Source organism: Trachymyrmex cornetzi, unplaced genomic scaffold (genome assembly GCF_001594075.2).
Source record: "Trachymyrmex cornetzi isolate Tcor2-1 unplaced genomic scaffold, Tcor1.1 scaffold138, whole genome shotgun sequence".
Taxonomy (NCBI): domain Eukaryota; kingdom Metazoa; phylum Arthropoda; class Insecta; order Hymenoptera; family Formicidae; genus Trachymyrmex; species Trachymyrmex cornetzi.
Window position 1 is genome coordinate 432,469 of NW_017295960.1, and position 17,638 is coordinate 450,106.

Sequence of the window (17,638 nt, forward strand, 5' to 3'; positions counted from 1 at the left end):
TCGTGAAGGGGCCGGGCTCGTGAAACGAAAAACTCCGTGGGACAGGGAGACTGAGGGAGGTGTGTCGGTCTCGTTGTCGGGAACCGGAAGAAAAGTTGGAGCTTGAGGTACTGTTTGCTTAAGGGTGCTCTGACCCACAACACATGGACGTTACGTAAGATAGTGAAGCCCGTGTCGAGCTGAACATAATACAGCAATAAGAATAATAACGATAATAATATTAATGATGATATGATGATGATAATAATAATAATAATAATAAAACACAACGAAAAATTCATTATCGTCGCCTGCCCCCCCACGCACGCACACCTCACCGATTATAAACGACAGGTAGTACAGTGAAAAAAAAGGTACTCTAGAGAAACTCGACGTGTCGTCCTTCACACACTTATGTTTTTTCTCCCCAAATTTTTTTTTTTTTTTTTTTTTATAGCGGAAGACTCTTCCGCCCCTTCGGAATTTTCGTCACCGCTTATTTTTTTTTCGTGTCTCGCAATCCATCGATACGCTTTGCGCTGACGCATCCATGTGCTACAGGTCAGTACAGGCTAGTACTATATACAGCTATCTGTTCTGCTCTAGTCCGGTTTTACGTATTTCATACGCAGTGAATACGAGAGAACACTCGAGAAACGTTCAACGAGAGTGCAACATCGATCATGACAATGTGTTCCACAGCCGCCAGCGATAGTGGTGCAACGTCCGAACTTAGCGGAGATCAGTGTCCAAGTCTCAACGATCCAAGAGTTGGCTCAAAATCAGCGATTTTTCGTTTAAAGAGTATAGATACTGATCGCGCTAATCGGACGCGGATGGTACGAACAAAGCGACGAGTGAAACACAAGTGATGTGTGTTGTGTGATTAGCACAAGTGCAAATACACGGAGACGGATAGTTATATATAAATACGATGATAGCCAGCACCCCTCGGATTGAATCGTAAATAAAAAAGAAAAACGCAATAATCTCAGTGTAACAGGATTACATTTATTGTCTCGATCTCGCCTGGCTTATAGGCATATATTAATTATGTTATCATTCAGCGATACGTTCGGCTTACAACGAGGAGTATATCAAGTAAATTGGCATTAAGGGTACCAAACTGCGCCCGTCCGTTTCACGAGTCTTTATTATATTACTGTTATCGATGAACTAGGAACAACGTCGCGAAATAAGTCGGCGTTGTTTCCGCTCGAGGGAACGACTATCGTGGAGATCAGCAATCGACAATTGCGATTCGTCGTGCGAATCGCGTTTCAAGCTTCGTACCCTTAATGCGCCGCTTTGCCGAGCTTTTCCTTCACTCATTGACTCGTGTTGTACGTCCTCGCATTAAAAAGAAAAGATTATGCGACTCCACAAGCGCGCGTGTACTTTCTTTTCTCCGTTTGACGTATGGGCTTAACGGCAAGACGGCAAGAACTCCGGGATATCGGCAAGCAGTACGCTCTGCGAGGCTATCCTGTAATATCTCTTGTGACAGGCGGCAAACAATTCCGATCAGATAAATTGACAAGCTTTAATTACAAGATAAACCCGTCACCACGTCATCCGCGCGATATCGCAACTTTAGCAAAAATAATTAATTCATAATTATTCCATGTATTTTATCCTCGCGTTCATCATGTCATTTACCATCTGTCGCAAAATGTGTGTAAGTATACAAATTTCTGACAATATATAAATGGTGTGAAGCAAAATATTCTGTTTTCTTAACGATCCATCTGTTAATCCACGATCCCAAACCGAAATGAGAAGCGTTAAAGAACGCCCGAGAACGTTCGTAGCAAGGTAGCTTTTGTATAAAAAAAAAAAAACGCTTTCACAACGTGACAATAAAAAAAAACTTGCAGCGTCTTGCCGTTTGATCCCAGAGCATGCACTTGCGCATACGCACATTCACTCCTCTCTCTCTCTCTCTCTCCCTCTCACCCGCATTCTCTCCGTGTATTTTTTCTTTTTTTTTTTTACATAAAATTCCATCGATGTCTCGGCACTATAAGTTAATTTAAACATAACTAATAGCAGCACAGTATAGTCCAGTACTGACCTATAATCAATGCGGACGGATGGATTCCGGGAAATCTCTCGCTTCTCACCCTCATCGCATTTTATCTTCCGTTTCTCTATCTATATTCGCTCTCTAAGGTTCAGTACTCGCATGTCTACGTATCTTATATTCATACAAAAATATTAACGTTTGCATATATATATATATATACATATATATTATATATACATATATATATCATATACACACATATATATATATATATATAATATATATTTTTCTTATATACCTCTTTCTCTCTCAAGTACTTCGTTTAAGCTACCTGCAGTAAACCATTCGCCTCGCAATATCGCGTAATCTCGAGCTGTCAAACTACCGTTCGCTGAGAGATCCGCTTTTACCGTTGTACAATGTCAATCGGCTACCAGTGTCAAAGGTGAAAGCTACGATCAATTAATTTACATGAAATCATCGTTGCTCGAGTCGCACCAAACAATTAAAAGTACGTAGATTAAAAATTCTGCTTTCAAAAGAGATTCTATCTTTCGTTCTACAGTGACGCTAAAAATTGAGCAAGTGACGAGAGCTTTACATACTTTGCACGAGAAACGGCGGCGAAATTAAATGTTAGTGGGTCACAAAACGCGCGTTGATTGATTTCTGCATGAATTATTTAAATAGGAACGATTCTAATTAATTTAATACATTTACTACCGCGCGAGCGATATTCACGGACTGCACACTGAGAGAAAAATGTTTGGTGTATTTGTAACTATAATTATAACATATTACATATTTTACATATTTTTTATGGTTTTCCTAAAATATAACTAAAATTATAGTCACTTGAATCATTTTTACGGGGTAATTTCAACTATTTTATAGTTATAATAACTATAATTATAGTCATTTTAGGTTACCAACTATATACATTTGCTAGACTTATATACATAGTTACTGTTATTATTATTATTATAGCAGTAATAATCATAATTATAGTAATATATAATTATAGCTACAAATACAAAACATTCTCTCAGTGCATGAAGCCCGATCTATAATGTACTCTTGGCTCATTGTTTCTTGTTTTTCACCTCTTTGTGACTATTTTATTAACAATCATGTTTCTTGTTTTTTTTCGAATTTTTTTTCATCACTTTTATTCAACGACAAAAAACGAAAAAACCGGATAAAAAGCAAAAAGACAAAAGCTAAAAAGTAGCAAAAAGCAAGAAATAAGAAGCAAAGAGCACATTGTGGATCAAGTTTTAGAGAACGATTAGAAACACGATGCGACTTTACATCTAATTATCCCGAAAATTTGGATATCCCGATTGGGAAAAATTGGCAATTAGAGATTTTACAGTACGGTGCGAGCTTCCCTCGTAAAAAATTATTGTTAATCGTTTCTACGCGTTTGTATCAACTTTGCTTCGCGAGCAAGAAACAATAATCCGTGTGTATCCCGTTATAGAAATGTATGTACGATACATTAATTTCCATTTGCAAAGCTAATGACGGATGCAAGAAAGACAGAATGCCTGCTCCTAATATTGGGAACAGACTGTGAGCAAATAATTGGAGGGATTCGGTCCGCGTCATCCTAAACTATGTTCACCTTATTACAGAGTCTCGTGATCGTTATTGCAAGATGTGCGAAAATTGAAACTGCTAGATTCACATAGGTGTAAAAAGACCGCGCGAGATACACCTTCTCGGAGGAATCCTCACCTGCCGTTTACAGTTTACACCGTTTAACTCTATAATGCAGTGAAGAACGGGCTAAACATCAACTCAGTATCAAGTACAACTCAGAGTGGTGCGTTCAAACGAGATTAAAAAAAGAAAACAAGAACGTAAAAATCGATTAATAATTATGCGATCAGTAATCACAGTAGCGGATAGTTATATACGTATATTCTATCGTGTATGTGTATAAATGTGTATATGAACGTGTTTCGTGTCTTATGTAACAATCTTCACGTAATTTTTCAGGCACCTTTACTTACGACCTATGTATAATTGTCAAATAAATATAAATAATAAAAAATAATCTGACAAATCTCTTAAGTAAATATTAACTAGCTTCCGTAGTAAAATATAGGCATAACCCAGGGATTGAAGATGGAAACAATTTTATTGACAATTATTTCGGTATACCATGCATATGTGTATGTATTTATTTTTATAAAATCGCAATATCATAAATATCTTGAATTATATTATTCTACTCGTCAAACGTGATATACAACTGAAAAGCTTTTCGTTATAAATTATAAAAGAAAAGAATGCAAGAATCAAGTAAAAGTGTCAATTTAATATTTATATGTTAGTGTTTTAAATAATTCAATACTAATAATATCATTATAATATCAAAAAGGTATGTATAACAATATTATTTATACTAATTTATTTTTATTTTGGTTATTGTATAACATTATATAATATATAAAATATTATATATTTTTATTATATATTTCAATTAAATATATATATGAAACAAATAAATACCGACAAGTGACCAGCTTTTTTTTTACCGTTTTCAATCCCTGGTATAATCATAGTAACGTAAAAAAAAGAATTATAAAATATCTAGTCTTGCAACCTTTTGAGTATTTAAACAAAGCATACACATATCGTATTCCTAGACACGGCAAGGCGCGTAAGAATAATCGTTGCTCAAGTATCTGCGCCATTTAAGGATAGCAGTTCAATTAATGAGCGCTTAAGTGCTAATCCTAATCGAGCAGGAGCAATCGATAACGACCGCACGCTGCGTTTAACACGAATATCATTAACTTTTTTTTTCTTTTTCGCTCTGGCTTGCTACGAGCTTGAACCACTACATGTGCCGGACTATAGCGAAACTAGCCGGAACGCACCATGGAACACGTGAATACGCAGCGAAACTGCGATGCTTTTCCGCATTACATGTATATAACCGGCACACCATGTGCGAAGTCTACGGCATCTACGAACTCGGGGCTGGCTCCAAGGCGACTTGATTTTTTAAAAAAACTGTCGAGAATACAGAGAAGGTGCACGTACGTGATTACTGATAACTCTTTTCGCAAGACTCGCAAAGAACGTCCGCAACGCCGTCACTTCTAGATTATGACAAAACTTTGCGGATTATGCAGGATAACTGAAGATTAAAAACACGTTTTTTGTTTCTTTGCTCATAGAAACTTCCGTTTGAAAGATGAAATCACACGTGCGTGCAATAAATACAAAAGAAGTTTGAAAAGAAATGTATAAGGTGGAGCGTTAAATCGAAAATAAAAATTACGCGTAAATAATTATATACATATATACATTTACTGTTACATATAATAATTTTATTCTAAAAAAAAACAATTTTTAAATAAATTTATAAATATTATTTTAGACAGAGACCGACTTGATTCCGGTCTTACAAGTACAAATTTTTTGTAATAAAAGAATCTTTGCCGGCCATTTTCAATTATCGGACAAATCGCCAAAGTTTCAGCAAAATCGAAGACGAAAGCGTCGTGACTGTTCCTTGTCATATCCTACTGATAATCTCATATAACAACATATAAGATTAGCATGTAAAATCGTATACGCGATTGAATCAAAAGTTCGATTACTTTGTCGCACGAAAGTAATTTGGTGTTTCACCTTATCATAAAGCACGCAGAAAGAACTTGAAACACTTATATAAATATGTATAAATTATTTTTCACAAAATCAATATAAATAATAAACTATTAAATAAATAATAAACTATTTAAAATTATTTAAATTATATTAAGTCTCGTCATCTTTCTGCCCGCTTTACAACTGCATCGTTAGACGTTATTGTTAGTGTGATAGTAGTTAGACGCAATTTCAGCGAATACGGTTATGACAAATATTAGATGCGACCAAATGACGCTGATTAAATTTACCAAAATACCATGTAACGCGTGATTAAACAGAACACCTTCCGAGAAATTTATAGGGACAAATGATACTCTTGTAAGAAAGCATTAACAAGCCTGTTGGAGCGAGGCTGAGGATAAATCCCTTGAACGAGACTGAACCCATATTATTTTAGCAAAATATGTGAATATCCGCCGTACTGATAGAAGCGCTTGTGGCTGTTAATTGAGATGATTAGAAGGGCAATAAGTTGTAACATGGATTCGTATGCCACAAAAATGATAAATAAATAGATAATAATTTAAAATAAATTTTTAAAGATTAATATACAGTATAAAGGCGATATGAATAAAAGAGGTGATTAGTCAGATCAAACAATGACATACAAATCCACAACAACACGTCGAGTGTGTGACCATTAGAAAAAGTTATCAAACAACCTGTGCATACTTACATTCTCTCCAGGAGCTCCGAATCCACCCAGATTATAATCACCCATTCCGCTGCCGCTATCTTCCCGTGGTGTTCCAGGACCACCATTCGCTGGACTGTTCTTCATCCCATCGAGACCGTCACCGTTTAGAACCGGACCCATTGTATTAGGACCCATAGGTCCCATTGGACCGCCTTCAGGCCCGCCGCTCATTGGAAAATCCTAAAATATGTTATAACATTGCTTGCATGAAATATATATAAATGTTTTAGACATTAATCATTTGTCTGGGATTTATAAAAAAAAACTTGCAACCCAGATACAGCTTATTAATAAATTTAAAATATAATAAATAGCTGTTATTATTTAGTCACTTACACCCGGCATATTTCCTCCAGGTACAGGCTTCATAATGGTATACATATTTTCTCCTCCACTATTGCTGCTATCCTGTGGGCTAGGCATAATGGGTGTACCGGGTCCAGGTGGACCCGTTGATCCAGGCGGCCCTCCGTAATTGCCCGGCGATGACGACGAATAATTCATTGGCTACATCACAAAGAGATGTTAGATATTTGTATTCATTAAAATAGTATTAAATATTAGAAATGTATCGAGAAATAAAAATTGATATGTATTTATCTATACCGTAGATGTGTTGGGTTGCCACTGTTGTCTACCACCTGGAGCAGCCATACTCATTGGTGGCATTCCAGGACCTCCTGGTCCACCTGGACCCAAAGTACTGTTGGGTGGTGGACCTCTCATACCTGGGCCATAACTTCCAGGACCCATCGGTCCCATCCCTGGTCCTCGGGGAGGATTCATTCTTGGATTCATTGGGTTCATTCCTGGTGGACCTATGATAGAAAGTAGAGTTTGGTAAATTCAATCGTTAAATAAGGGACTGTTAACGTTTGTTCTAGTTCTATGTTAATGCTAACTGCTAATTACGATTTTGTGGACTAAACGATAAAAATTGTGGATTCGTGAACTTTAAGATAAAGTAACTTGTGTATGAGAATGGGCTTCATGTGCGATATAACATTAAGTGCGGGCTTAAAATGAGAGTCAAAATTGAGTCATGCTATGCCAAAGTCGAGCTCAAGGTAAAGCCGGTGGATGACATGCCGTTCAAGCAACTGTCACCACACAAATTAACATAGTAAAAAGCTCATGCTAAAGATAGAAACAGCATGGTATTAAATTGCGAACAATTATACATTCAAATATAAGAAAAACAAAATAATTTCGTTAGCTGTTAATTATTAAAAATTCTTTAAAAAACTCTTAAATTTTAATTTTAGATAAAAGCGATTTTTTGTCGTATGGATTTTATGCAATAGTGTAACATCTACAAATCACAATTAAATATTATTTCGTAAAGATGTGATGTAACATGATAATGAATGTTCTAAAAATATATTTACTAAACACAAACATGATAAGCCTATCTTTTCTATTTGCATGTAGCATGATTTCATAATACGCAACAAATTTTAATTACTATTAAATGTAAGTTTGTTATAATAACAGATTAAAATATGTTTTGTTAATTTAAAAATATCCAAGAAAATTTCGCAAAAAAGATACATTTACATATACAATTAATTTAGATATACTGAGTGAGTTTTTTAACCAGAGACTGCAAAATATTTAAAAAGATAAGCATTGTACGAAAAAATGTTCCAAATAAACCCTCTTTTAGGGAGCAATTCTATCCCGTAAAAGTTAGCCGCCTCCCGCTTCCTTCTAGGGGGTGAGGCTGGGGGTAACTTTGAAATCTTAATGGAAACCTTCCCCTACTTTTTATGGCAGATTCGAATTCTATGTCTAAAAACACGTCAATTTTATCTAAACCTTTTTTTTCGATTCCTGCATTCGGCGAAAATTGGTTAACCTCAGTCTTCTTCAAGGGAAATCCCCATGTTTTATTGCACAATGATGCTACGTTGAAGAAAGCAACTTTTGTCTGAAACATGTTTTTCGAATTATCGTAGATGTCTACGATAATTTTTTATCCATTCTTAGCTTTATCCAGGATTAAGCCATCTATCAGGAATCGAAAAAAAAAGGTTTAGACAAAATTGACGTGTTTTTGAACGTAAAATCCGAATCTGCAATAAAAAGTAGAGAGGTTTCCATTTAAGATTTCAAAGTTACCCCCAGCCCCACCCCCAGGGGGGAGCAGTAGGCGGCTAACTTTTGCAGGATAGAATTGCTCTTTCAAAAATATTGAAGGTTTATTTGGAACATTTTTTCGTACAATGGTTATTTTTCCAGATATTTTGCAGTCTCTGGTTAAAAAATTCACCCAGTATGTATATATAAATATTTTCAATATAATATTTTGCACACATACATTAGCAACGATCTTTTTTAAATGTGTACAAAGTTTACAGAGTTATTATATAATGTGCCGATATAAATTATATTACAAAATTACTTGTTATACACAAAACCAAATATACATGTCTATGTACTCAATTGCGATTGTCATGCTGGATGCTAATTCGGATGAGCAAATCATTTTGCAAAAGAGCAAAGCCGATGCAATTATCTTTATAAAAATGAAAATAAAAAAAATTGAAGGCAAGGAGAAAAAAATAAAAGTTAGGCTTGACTAAGTCATGTGAGTGTGATTTGGGTTGCTTCCTACCTTGCCACCCTACAAATTCTCCAGCTTCGCCTGAGGAACACAAGAGCACACATTAGTACGGCAGGTAGGTAAGGTCAGGTTCATGGTAGTAAAGCCTAGTTATTTTGCAGTGGTATAGCAGATAAAATTATTTTTGAATTTAATTGTTACGCAACTTATTGAAAAATTATTTAAAAGTTACTCTTGAACATACACTGGAATAATGATGTTGACAGATATGTGTTTAATCATATAAACGGATTGATAGCCAAGCCATTTTTATCTATTGCGTAAAAATTCATAATATTTTTATATTCGAATTTTTATATTCATTAATTCGTATTAGTTTAAAAATAGGATATAAATTGCATTTTTTCGAATCAAATTTATGAGATGACAGAATATCCTGAAAAATACATATCACATATGTATAACGACATGAATTACTTATATAAAAAATAAAACAAATTATATAAAAGCATATCAAATAAAATATTTGGTAAAAAGATCCATTGAAATACATTTACATACTAAAATACACAAGACTGAATATCTAGCAGTAACAATCGAACGCAAACTACACCACTGCTTGTAACTAGACAATTCAAAAACCAATCCACTCCACATCACAGCAATCCAATCCAATTTAAAATATTACTTATTCGTTTATTGCTGTGTGGTTTTTGATACGCATGCGTCTATGCCATTCTTCTCTCGCAACTCTCGTCAATGCCAGAAAAAAGTAATGAAACACTGGCATAAAAATGATCTCTTACCTTGCCTGGTAGGATCCATACTATTTGGCATCATTGGTTGTCCTGGTGGCTGTAAAAAAATAACAAATTTTAATAACTGTATTATTTATAATATCTACAATACAGATTTAAATATATTTAAGAATTAAAATCATGAATAGATGTAAAATAGACATTGGCAAATAGGCACTATATATGTAAATATTATTATTTTATTTATTTATTTATTTAAATCATAATATATAAATTCAATTCTCGTACTTACTCCATTAAAGTCATTTCCCATTTGTGGCATACGTACTCCAGGTCGTGGTCCTGCTGGATATCTAGGGCCCATAAACTGTAACAGAAAATAAACATTCATCAAATTGATCATATAACAAAATATATTGAGTTCATAATTGGAAGGTGTAAATTAGGTATCCATAAAGTGTCAATCATGATTACTATACACAGAGTTGACTAGATATAGTATAAATATCAGGCAGCCACAATAAGCAATCCGTGAGATGATAGGCCATAAAATATGCATTTCGAGTTCATCGCAGCACATTAGTTGGTTATCATTACACAACATTCCTAAGCCCAAATTGTAGATGAGATTCATTTATAATATAATATGAACATAATATTCTAAATTATCGTAGAACTTTTTTAATAAACCTATGTTTCTGTATAAAGACAAAACCACGAAGGACATTATGAAGGAAACAATTATAGCGATTGTGGCGACAATTATGAATTTCGGTTATACCATGATATGGTGCGATGACACAGCGGAATAAGTGATTCTTCATGAGTGAGAGTGTATGTGTTGAATGAGGCTTACCTGGGTGGACATCATCTGCGAGTGTGGGGGCGGGGGTGGCTGGGGGTGCTGGGGGGATGGCTGTGATGAGGGGTGTGTGGGCGGAGATGGTCGCATTGTCGAGTTGTTCTGCAACAAGCAACGCAAACAACAGACATGTAGCAACACTGCGATCCAGGCAACAGCTAGACTAGAAGGCTTTGGGGATGATTGTGTTAATACTATGATCGGTCTCAGCATCTTAAGTTATCCGACAGAAAGTTGTAATTAGGAAAAATCGTTCTAATGACGTTTCAGTGTCTGTCGTTGTGCACCCTCTTTTCATAATTACAACCTGTATATGAAATCGAAACTGTGAAACAAGACATACAAGAGAGTATGAAAAGATGCCAATCAATTATAAAATGTACAGCGTTATAGAACGTAAAACGATTTCGTTGGAAAGATATGATGACTCCTAAGCATTACAGGATACCTATGTATGTAGAGAGATCTAGAAACAATTTGTATCACTCACATATTGTGTAGCATATTATTTTTCTCTAATCTAGTAGGGGACGACTACTTTGACAAGCAACAGATGCATAACTTTTCTTAATTTTCTTTTTCCACATACATTTTATATTATTTATATTTTTTCATTTATAATAAATGGTTGTCACAAATATTATCATTAAGATCAATGATATAAAATCGTATTTATATCATTATATAAATAAATAAAGAATAAATTTCAAATACTGATAAGAAAAGACAAAAAGTTTATATCTTTTGCGTGTAATTATAATCTTTAACAAATGTATGATTATATATGATTATATATTAAACCATAAATTTATAGAATTATATACATATTTACATATATCACGTATTTTGAAAAATTATAAATCTTTTCAATTTTTTTATATAATTAATCATATAACAAATAATTATTGTAATATCTATGAAATCAACGTTTGTCAAATAATACAAATAATATCGTGGACCATTTGTGAAAGAAACTAAACTACATTTCTAAGCAGGCTTCCATATTAGTTGTCCCATACATTCTAAAGAGTATAACTTTGGCTGGCTATGTAATCTAAGAAAATATTAGAATGTTAATTTATATTTTGCAAATAAATGTTTGTATAGCACGAATGGAATAGTAATGTCTCTACCTGTAATATTTTTGTGTTACTGCGACATGACCAGCGCAAAGTAATATACTCTTCATGATATGCTTACTGTACCACAATATTGTGCTCTAAATGTATTCTAACATCTATATAATCCTGTTCTTCATAGAGTTTCTAGATTTGCTTTATACGCCAAGAAGATGAAACAGTGAAAATGGTACAAGAACGCACATACAAATATTAGATAGAGAGCAGAGAGAAAGTAAGTACATATATACAGTATAGAGACAAGCATGACATAAGAACGTCTTTTGAATGTACACTTGTTTCAAAACAAGTTAATCACGACTACGGCTAATGTGTGTATATTTATCGGTAATAGGGATATATAAATATATTTAGTTAAATTATCATGTAAAAATGTATAACATATAATTCATTTTTTTAACTCAACCAAAAGAAAGAAAAACAAATTGTACAAAAATCGGTTCTGTCACTTATTAACACACGTAGCTTATTTAAAAATTATTTAAAATTATCTATATCGATAATTGTTTTCTAAACAATAACCTAAGTAAATATTGATAAATTCTTCATTTACTTGGATGATTTCTACATATTTCTTCTTGATTTATTAATTAAATTAAAATTATATTTTCTTACTAGATTTGGTTACAATCTTTATTTTAAAAATAGCTTAATTGTATTATGTATAATTGTATTTGAATCAAGTGTAAATTTTTTTAATAAAGGACTATGCATAACAATGATAACAGATACACGACTATGTGTGTGTAATACACATATCTAATGTATAAAAATATACGCTTTAGATTTATATTTGAAATCATTTTAAATTTTCAATACGTTAATATCTTTTTCTTTCAAAATATCTAATAATTTTTGTGTAAAATCTATTTGAAACCATTTCAGAAAAAAATGCTATTACTACAACAAGTAATAATTTGAATAAAATAAATCTTTTAATTTTAATTAAAATTATCAAAATATATTTTATAAATATTAAGTATAATCAAAATGTAATTACGTGTGACGACCGATTTAATAAAATAATAACTTTTTCACTTTATGTATTCTGTAAGTAAAGATAAAAACGAATGATATTAAGACATTTTTATGTTATGAAAACTCACTGGGAAGAAAGCAGGAGGCATGGGACCACCAGGCATTCCGTCGTTTGGTGGCATTTGACCAATTGGAGATGGGGCTGGCCCAGCATTCTGTAAATATTTCAATTTCATTTCAATTTCTAATATTAATTTTCTTCTTTGTGGAGAAAAGATATTTAAATTTAAAAAATTATATGTACTAATTATATGATTCTTTATAATTATCAATATAAACGAGCGTTAAAATGTAAAGTTTAAATATATATGCTTAACGATATATATATTAACATATTTGACATAAATTTTTCAACTTACGTGTGCAATTCCATTGACGTTGTAAGCACTATTCACGAATCCCTAATAACAGAACATGTGTCATAAATAATATGCAAAGCAAATGCAAAAACGCGTTTATGTTTAATATTAAATGTTGGTTCAATATCAAACAATCGATCATTCTATGCAAAGAGAGTATTATATTATAGTCATTAATATAATTACATAGTCATGAAATGCTTTGGCCTCACTGCTGTGTTCACAAGAGTCTCTTCTCTCGGGCGCTGCGCAGTACAGATCCCAAAAGACACTGTAAAAGAATGTTATAACGATTATTTTACATTAAAACATCTCTGTGACAATTTCTTTAATGTAACATAGTATACTTACCACCACCAAGAGTGCAAAAACCCAGGTGGCTCTCCCAGCGTAATATTTTTCTCCCATCGAATCTAAACAAGCAAAGTAAATCGTATTGTAGTAAAACAATAGTTTGCAATAATACAAACGTGAAAGGTTTACAAAGATTAAAAAAAAATCATTCTACCTCTGACAGAAACGTTTGTGCTGCTTTTTGTGCTCCTACATGTAACAAGTACTCGTACACGTAAAGCGCCAATCTGAAAACATGATTAACCATCAGCCATTAATAAAATTAAGTAGATAATTTTAGTAGCGAGAATTAACTTTGAGACAGCAAGAGGCGAGAAACATAAAAAAGGCAGGCGGGTTACGCAAACGAGGAGGGATCGGTATCCGTCATTCGTCTCTTTCTCTCCTTTTTTTTAGAAAGCCCGTACTTAACTCGAAGCCGCCTCGACAATAGCACGGGTTCGTTCGTCAAACATGAAGTTAACGCCGACTTTCCCCGCGCAAGGCAGTAAACGCGCGGCTGGGTGCATCGTCGAGCGAGCCCGCGCGTCGAGAGAAGAGCCGGGCGATACAAACATGGCGCGGGAATCGGAAACCGCCGATCCGCGAATCGGAGCGGAGCGCGTACGCGGCTCCACGGTGACTGACAGCGCGCGCGGATCAATCGCCTCTCGCGAGAAAGCGGGTTACGCGCGAGCTAGACAATCTTCCCCGGCCGGGTCGATTTCGTTTTTTTTCCATCCTCGATTTCGTTTTTCCCATCCTCAATTTTCCGATTTCCGAACGTCCGGAGCACACAGCTAACTTTAATCCCCGAGGGGCCGTCCAGGGGTCTGATTCCGGAAAAGTGTACTTCATACAAAAAACTAGAGAAATCTATAATATACATAACGCATGTCATAATATTTCCGTGTATTTTTATACGTGATATTTATCAAGAATTTTTCAGGCCTTGGGATGCGTTCCGTTTCACGAATGATGCGTATGACGTATCATTTTATCTTTAATATTCGATGAAGGGGAAAATACATCATGAATTTAAAAAAATTATGTAAAATGAATAGCATTATTTTAATTGAAAATAATTTATTTATTCAATAACACTCAATAAAACAAATAAAATTTTATCAAAACACGAGCATAACGACGTATTTGTTTCATTAATAATGTTATAGATATTCAACAAAAATATTTTCAAATTAATAAAATATTAAAATATATTGAAATAATGCTGTTGATAAAACATTGTACTTTTTCAGTGTGTGCATCATACGTGAAACGGAGCTCACTCCTGTACTCGATTCTGTAACTTTTGACGATAATTCGATATCGTTACATCGTCATTACGCAGTTTGTCTTTTTTTGTTAAAAAAAAAAGCTCCTCCCAACTCCACTGTATAATACCTGCGAAACGACAATAATAATAATTATTATATGTTAAGAATTAATAATTATTGTATGTTAATAATATATGACAATAATAATTATTATATGTTAAGAATTACAAAATCGAGAAACGTCCTTAAGACTGTGTCACACTACGCTTTGAGATTAAAAATTCCGAATTGGAGATTAGAATTCGGCCAGTCAGATAATTTTAATTTCAATCCATTCCGTTTCAACTGGTTGAATTCTAATCTCTAATTCACAATTCCAAATCTTCAATGCGGGATGCCAAGAGAGATAAAACGACATTTGTACCGACTTGTGTCACTAATGCCCATTTCTCTACCAATGTAATTTACCAATGTAATTTTAGTCTCGGTTCAACTGACTCTTCAGTTTTTTCTAGTTCTACGAATTAGAGAAAAATTAGGAGTAAGTTGAATCGAGATTAAAGTTAATCTACATTCGGTGGAAATGGACCTAAATGGAAAGCGCCAAGACACATTTTACACGGGCTTTAAGACGTGGGCCATTCTCTGGATGTCTTCAGGACGTTCTGCCATATGGGAAGTTTTTCGAGTTCGAGACCACAGACTAGTCGATCGATTGGATTACAATTCTCGATCCGCATCGCAATCAGAACTGCGATCTGGAAGGGGCCGAGGTATCGCGAGTTGCGAGTTAATTACGACTGTTACGGCAATCAGTCGCATCGGCGGTTTATGACCGGCTAATTCCAGTTAACGACTGCTCCCGACCTCATTCCGTAGCTAAAACATTAAGTTTGCTCACTCAAGTTTCGCTTTCCTAGCGTATATTATACTCGCGATATTTAGAGAAGGAAGACGATAGAGGGAAACGAAAGCGCGAGAAACGAAGCCCAAGTTTAAAAACTCGAGTGCGGCGACTCGAGATATCGCCTAATGCCGTGGACAAAAAGATCGATACATCGGCAACTTCGCGCGGTTAGTCGGAACAATTTCAAATTGAAGAAGTGACATCGTTCGAGGTCGCTCGACGGCTAGTAATTATAATTGTAATGTAACTAATCTAATTAATTATAATCTACCTTTCTAATATCGCCTTCCAGTAACATAGATTAACTTTAATCTCGGTTCAACTTACTCTTCATTTTTTTTTCCAATTCTAAAAGAAGAATTAGTTGAACCGAGATTAAAGTTAATCTACATTGATAAAAATGAGCATAATTCAACTTAATTTAATTTTCTACTATATTTTGACATCGTTTATATTCATCCATCCGTTGGCGTTTGTTTCGCACCATTGAGATCCAGGGCTGCTCCAATTCACGCTCACAACGCTCATGAGCATCATTTCTCCTTGTTTTTAACTTTGGGTGCTTTTCATTTAGTGACACGAGCCGACACAAACATCATTTTATCTCTCTTGGACTCAGCTTAACTTGAGGTTGAACTTAATCTGATGATAATGTAAAAATTGTATTTTCCTATAATTAATCACTAAACTGATGATTTTGTAATAAGTAACTTTTGAAGTTATCATTACAAAATCTTCAATTTAGTGATCGATCATAGCTAGAAAAACACAATTTTTACGTTATCATCAGATTAAGTAAAAATATAAACTACAAGTTAATTAGAAAATAAAAAACAGAGTCTCGATATTCCACAAATAACAAAGATAGAACGATTTATCAAATCGACCTGAGTCAAATGGAAAGTCTTTGATGAACAATAAGGGTGAAATGACTGCGTTCAGCAGAAGAAACAGTTTTCTAACTTTTGTAAAATTCTTTAATATGAGTAATTGATACAGTTAGGTTCAGTGAGTAACTATAATAAGGGTAAGATCAATCATATTAACCCTTTGGATCTCATTCGTGCTTTACATTTCTTTTCTTCGAAAAATTAAAAGCATCGAGTAATTAATTGTAATATTTATATTTTTTTTTTTAAATACACAATCTAGATACTTCCTAAAGATATTGATGTATATGTAAGAATCACTTAGTAATTTTTGTACATCTATTAAAATGATAATTATTATAATTCAGGACACGAAAGATCGATCATGTGTAGTAAAGGATCGGAAAATCATTGTACTGAAGATTAAAAAATTGTATAGTTGTAAAGCTGTTTTTTTTTTTTTACTAAAGGCAGCCAATGATTCTATGAGTGAACGTGAATTGGACCAGCCCGTTTTCGAATTGGGTATTGAAATGATTCGCTCGAAGGCGGGATTCAGGGATTCACGAAGTGACCCAGCAAACAAATCGACATTATTTGTCATTTTGCACTGGCAAAAATTTGTCAAGGAGGGCTCGTTGCAAGCGAAATTTTTTCAGGTCAAGTATAAAAAAAATATTGAATTATTATTTTAATTGTTGCATCGGAAAATTATCATTTAAATTGAGTATTTTATAAAACATTTTATTTAAAATTAAATTAATACAAAGAGGAAGAGTAATATATAATGGAATCCATATTATTTATGTATAAGAGTTTCTTAAATTAAAAAATATTTTTGGAATATCAAAATTGTGATTAATTTTAGATATATTTAAAAAATGTACAACATGCTATAAATATTTTTAAGAGGAGACTCCGAGAAGAGGAGACATGACCCTACACTCGGTGAATCCGCCAGTGTCATTTTAACATAAAAGACGTCATTTTGACGTCAAGAACGACCAACGATGAACAACGCCAGTCCATTTGCTGGGGAAATTGCTGGAATCCTCGGGAATTTTCACCTCGCGAGTTTTCTCCTCGCGATGGCGCGTGTCAGCGATCGAGCCTTTCGCACATCAAGTCTCGAATCGATCTCGCGCGGAGGGGGGGG

General features: G+C 34.1%; 1 protein-coding gene across 5 annotated transcripts in view; it reads right to left on the reverse strand.

The window, feature by feature from the left end:
• Positions 1–17,638, reverse strand: part of Ssdp (Sequence-specific single-stranded DNA-binding protein) — a 32,000-nt gene that overhangs the window by 11,924 nt on the left and 2,438 nt on the right. For 2 of the 5 annotated variants that reach the window (XR_001940625.1, XM_018522783.1), the window contains exons 2-13: positions 13,605–13,677; positions 13,448–13,509; positions 13,283–13,367; positions 13,097–13,138; positions 12,806–12,892; positions 10,555–10,662; positions 9,991–10,065; positions 9,747–9,795; positions 8,992–9,021; positions 6,981–7,192; positions 6,711–6,881; positions 6,354–6,554 (exon numbers count right to left, since the gene is read on the reverse strand). Coding sequence is in view for 3 of the 5 variants with exons in the window: in XM_018522783.1 (XP_018378285.1) it covers positions 6,354–6,554; positions 6,711–6,881; positions 6,981–7,192; positions 8,992–9,021; positions 9,747–9,795; positions 9,991–10,065; positions 10,555–10,662; positions 12,806–12,892; positions 13,097–13,138; positions 13,283–13,367; positions 13,448–13,509; positions 13,605–13,677 (1,195 nt within the window). In the remaining 2 variants the exon portion in view is untranslated. Of the gene's footprint in view, positions 1–6,353; positions 6,555–6,710; positions 6,882–6,980; positions 7,193–8,991; positions 9,022–9,746; positions 9,796–9,990; positions 10,066–10,554; positions 10,663–12,805; positions 12,893–13,096; positions 13,139–13,282; positions 13,368–13,447; positions 13,510–13,604; positions 13,698–17,638 lie in introns of those variants that run through there. The other 3 variants (XR_001940626.1, XM_018522784.1, XM_018522785.1) reach the window with 3 other exon arrangements.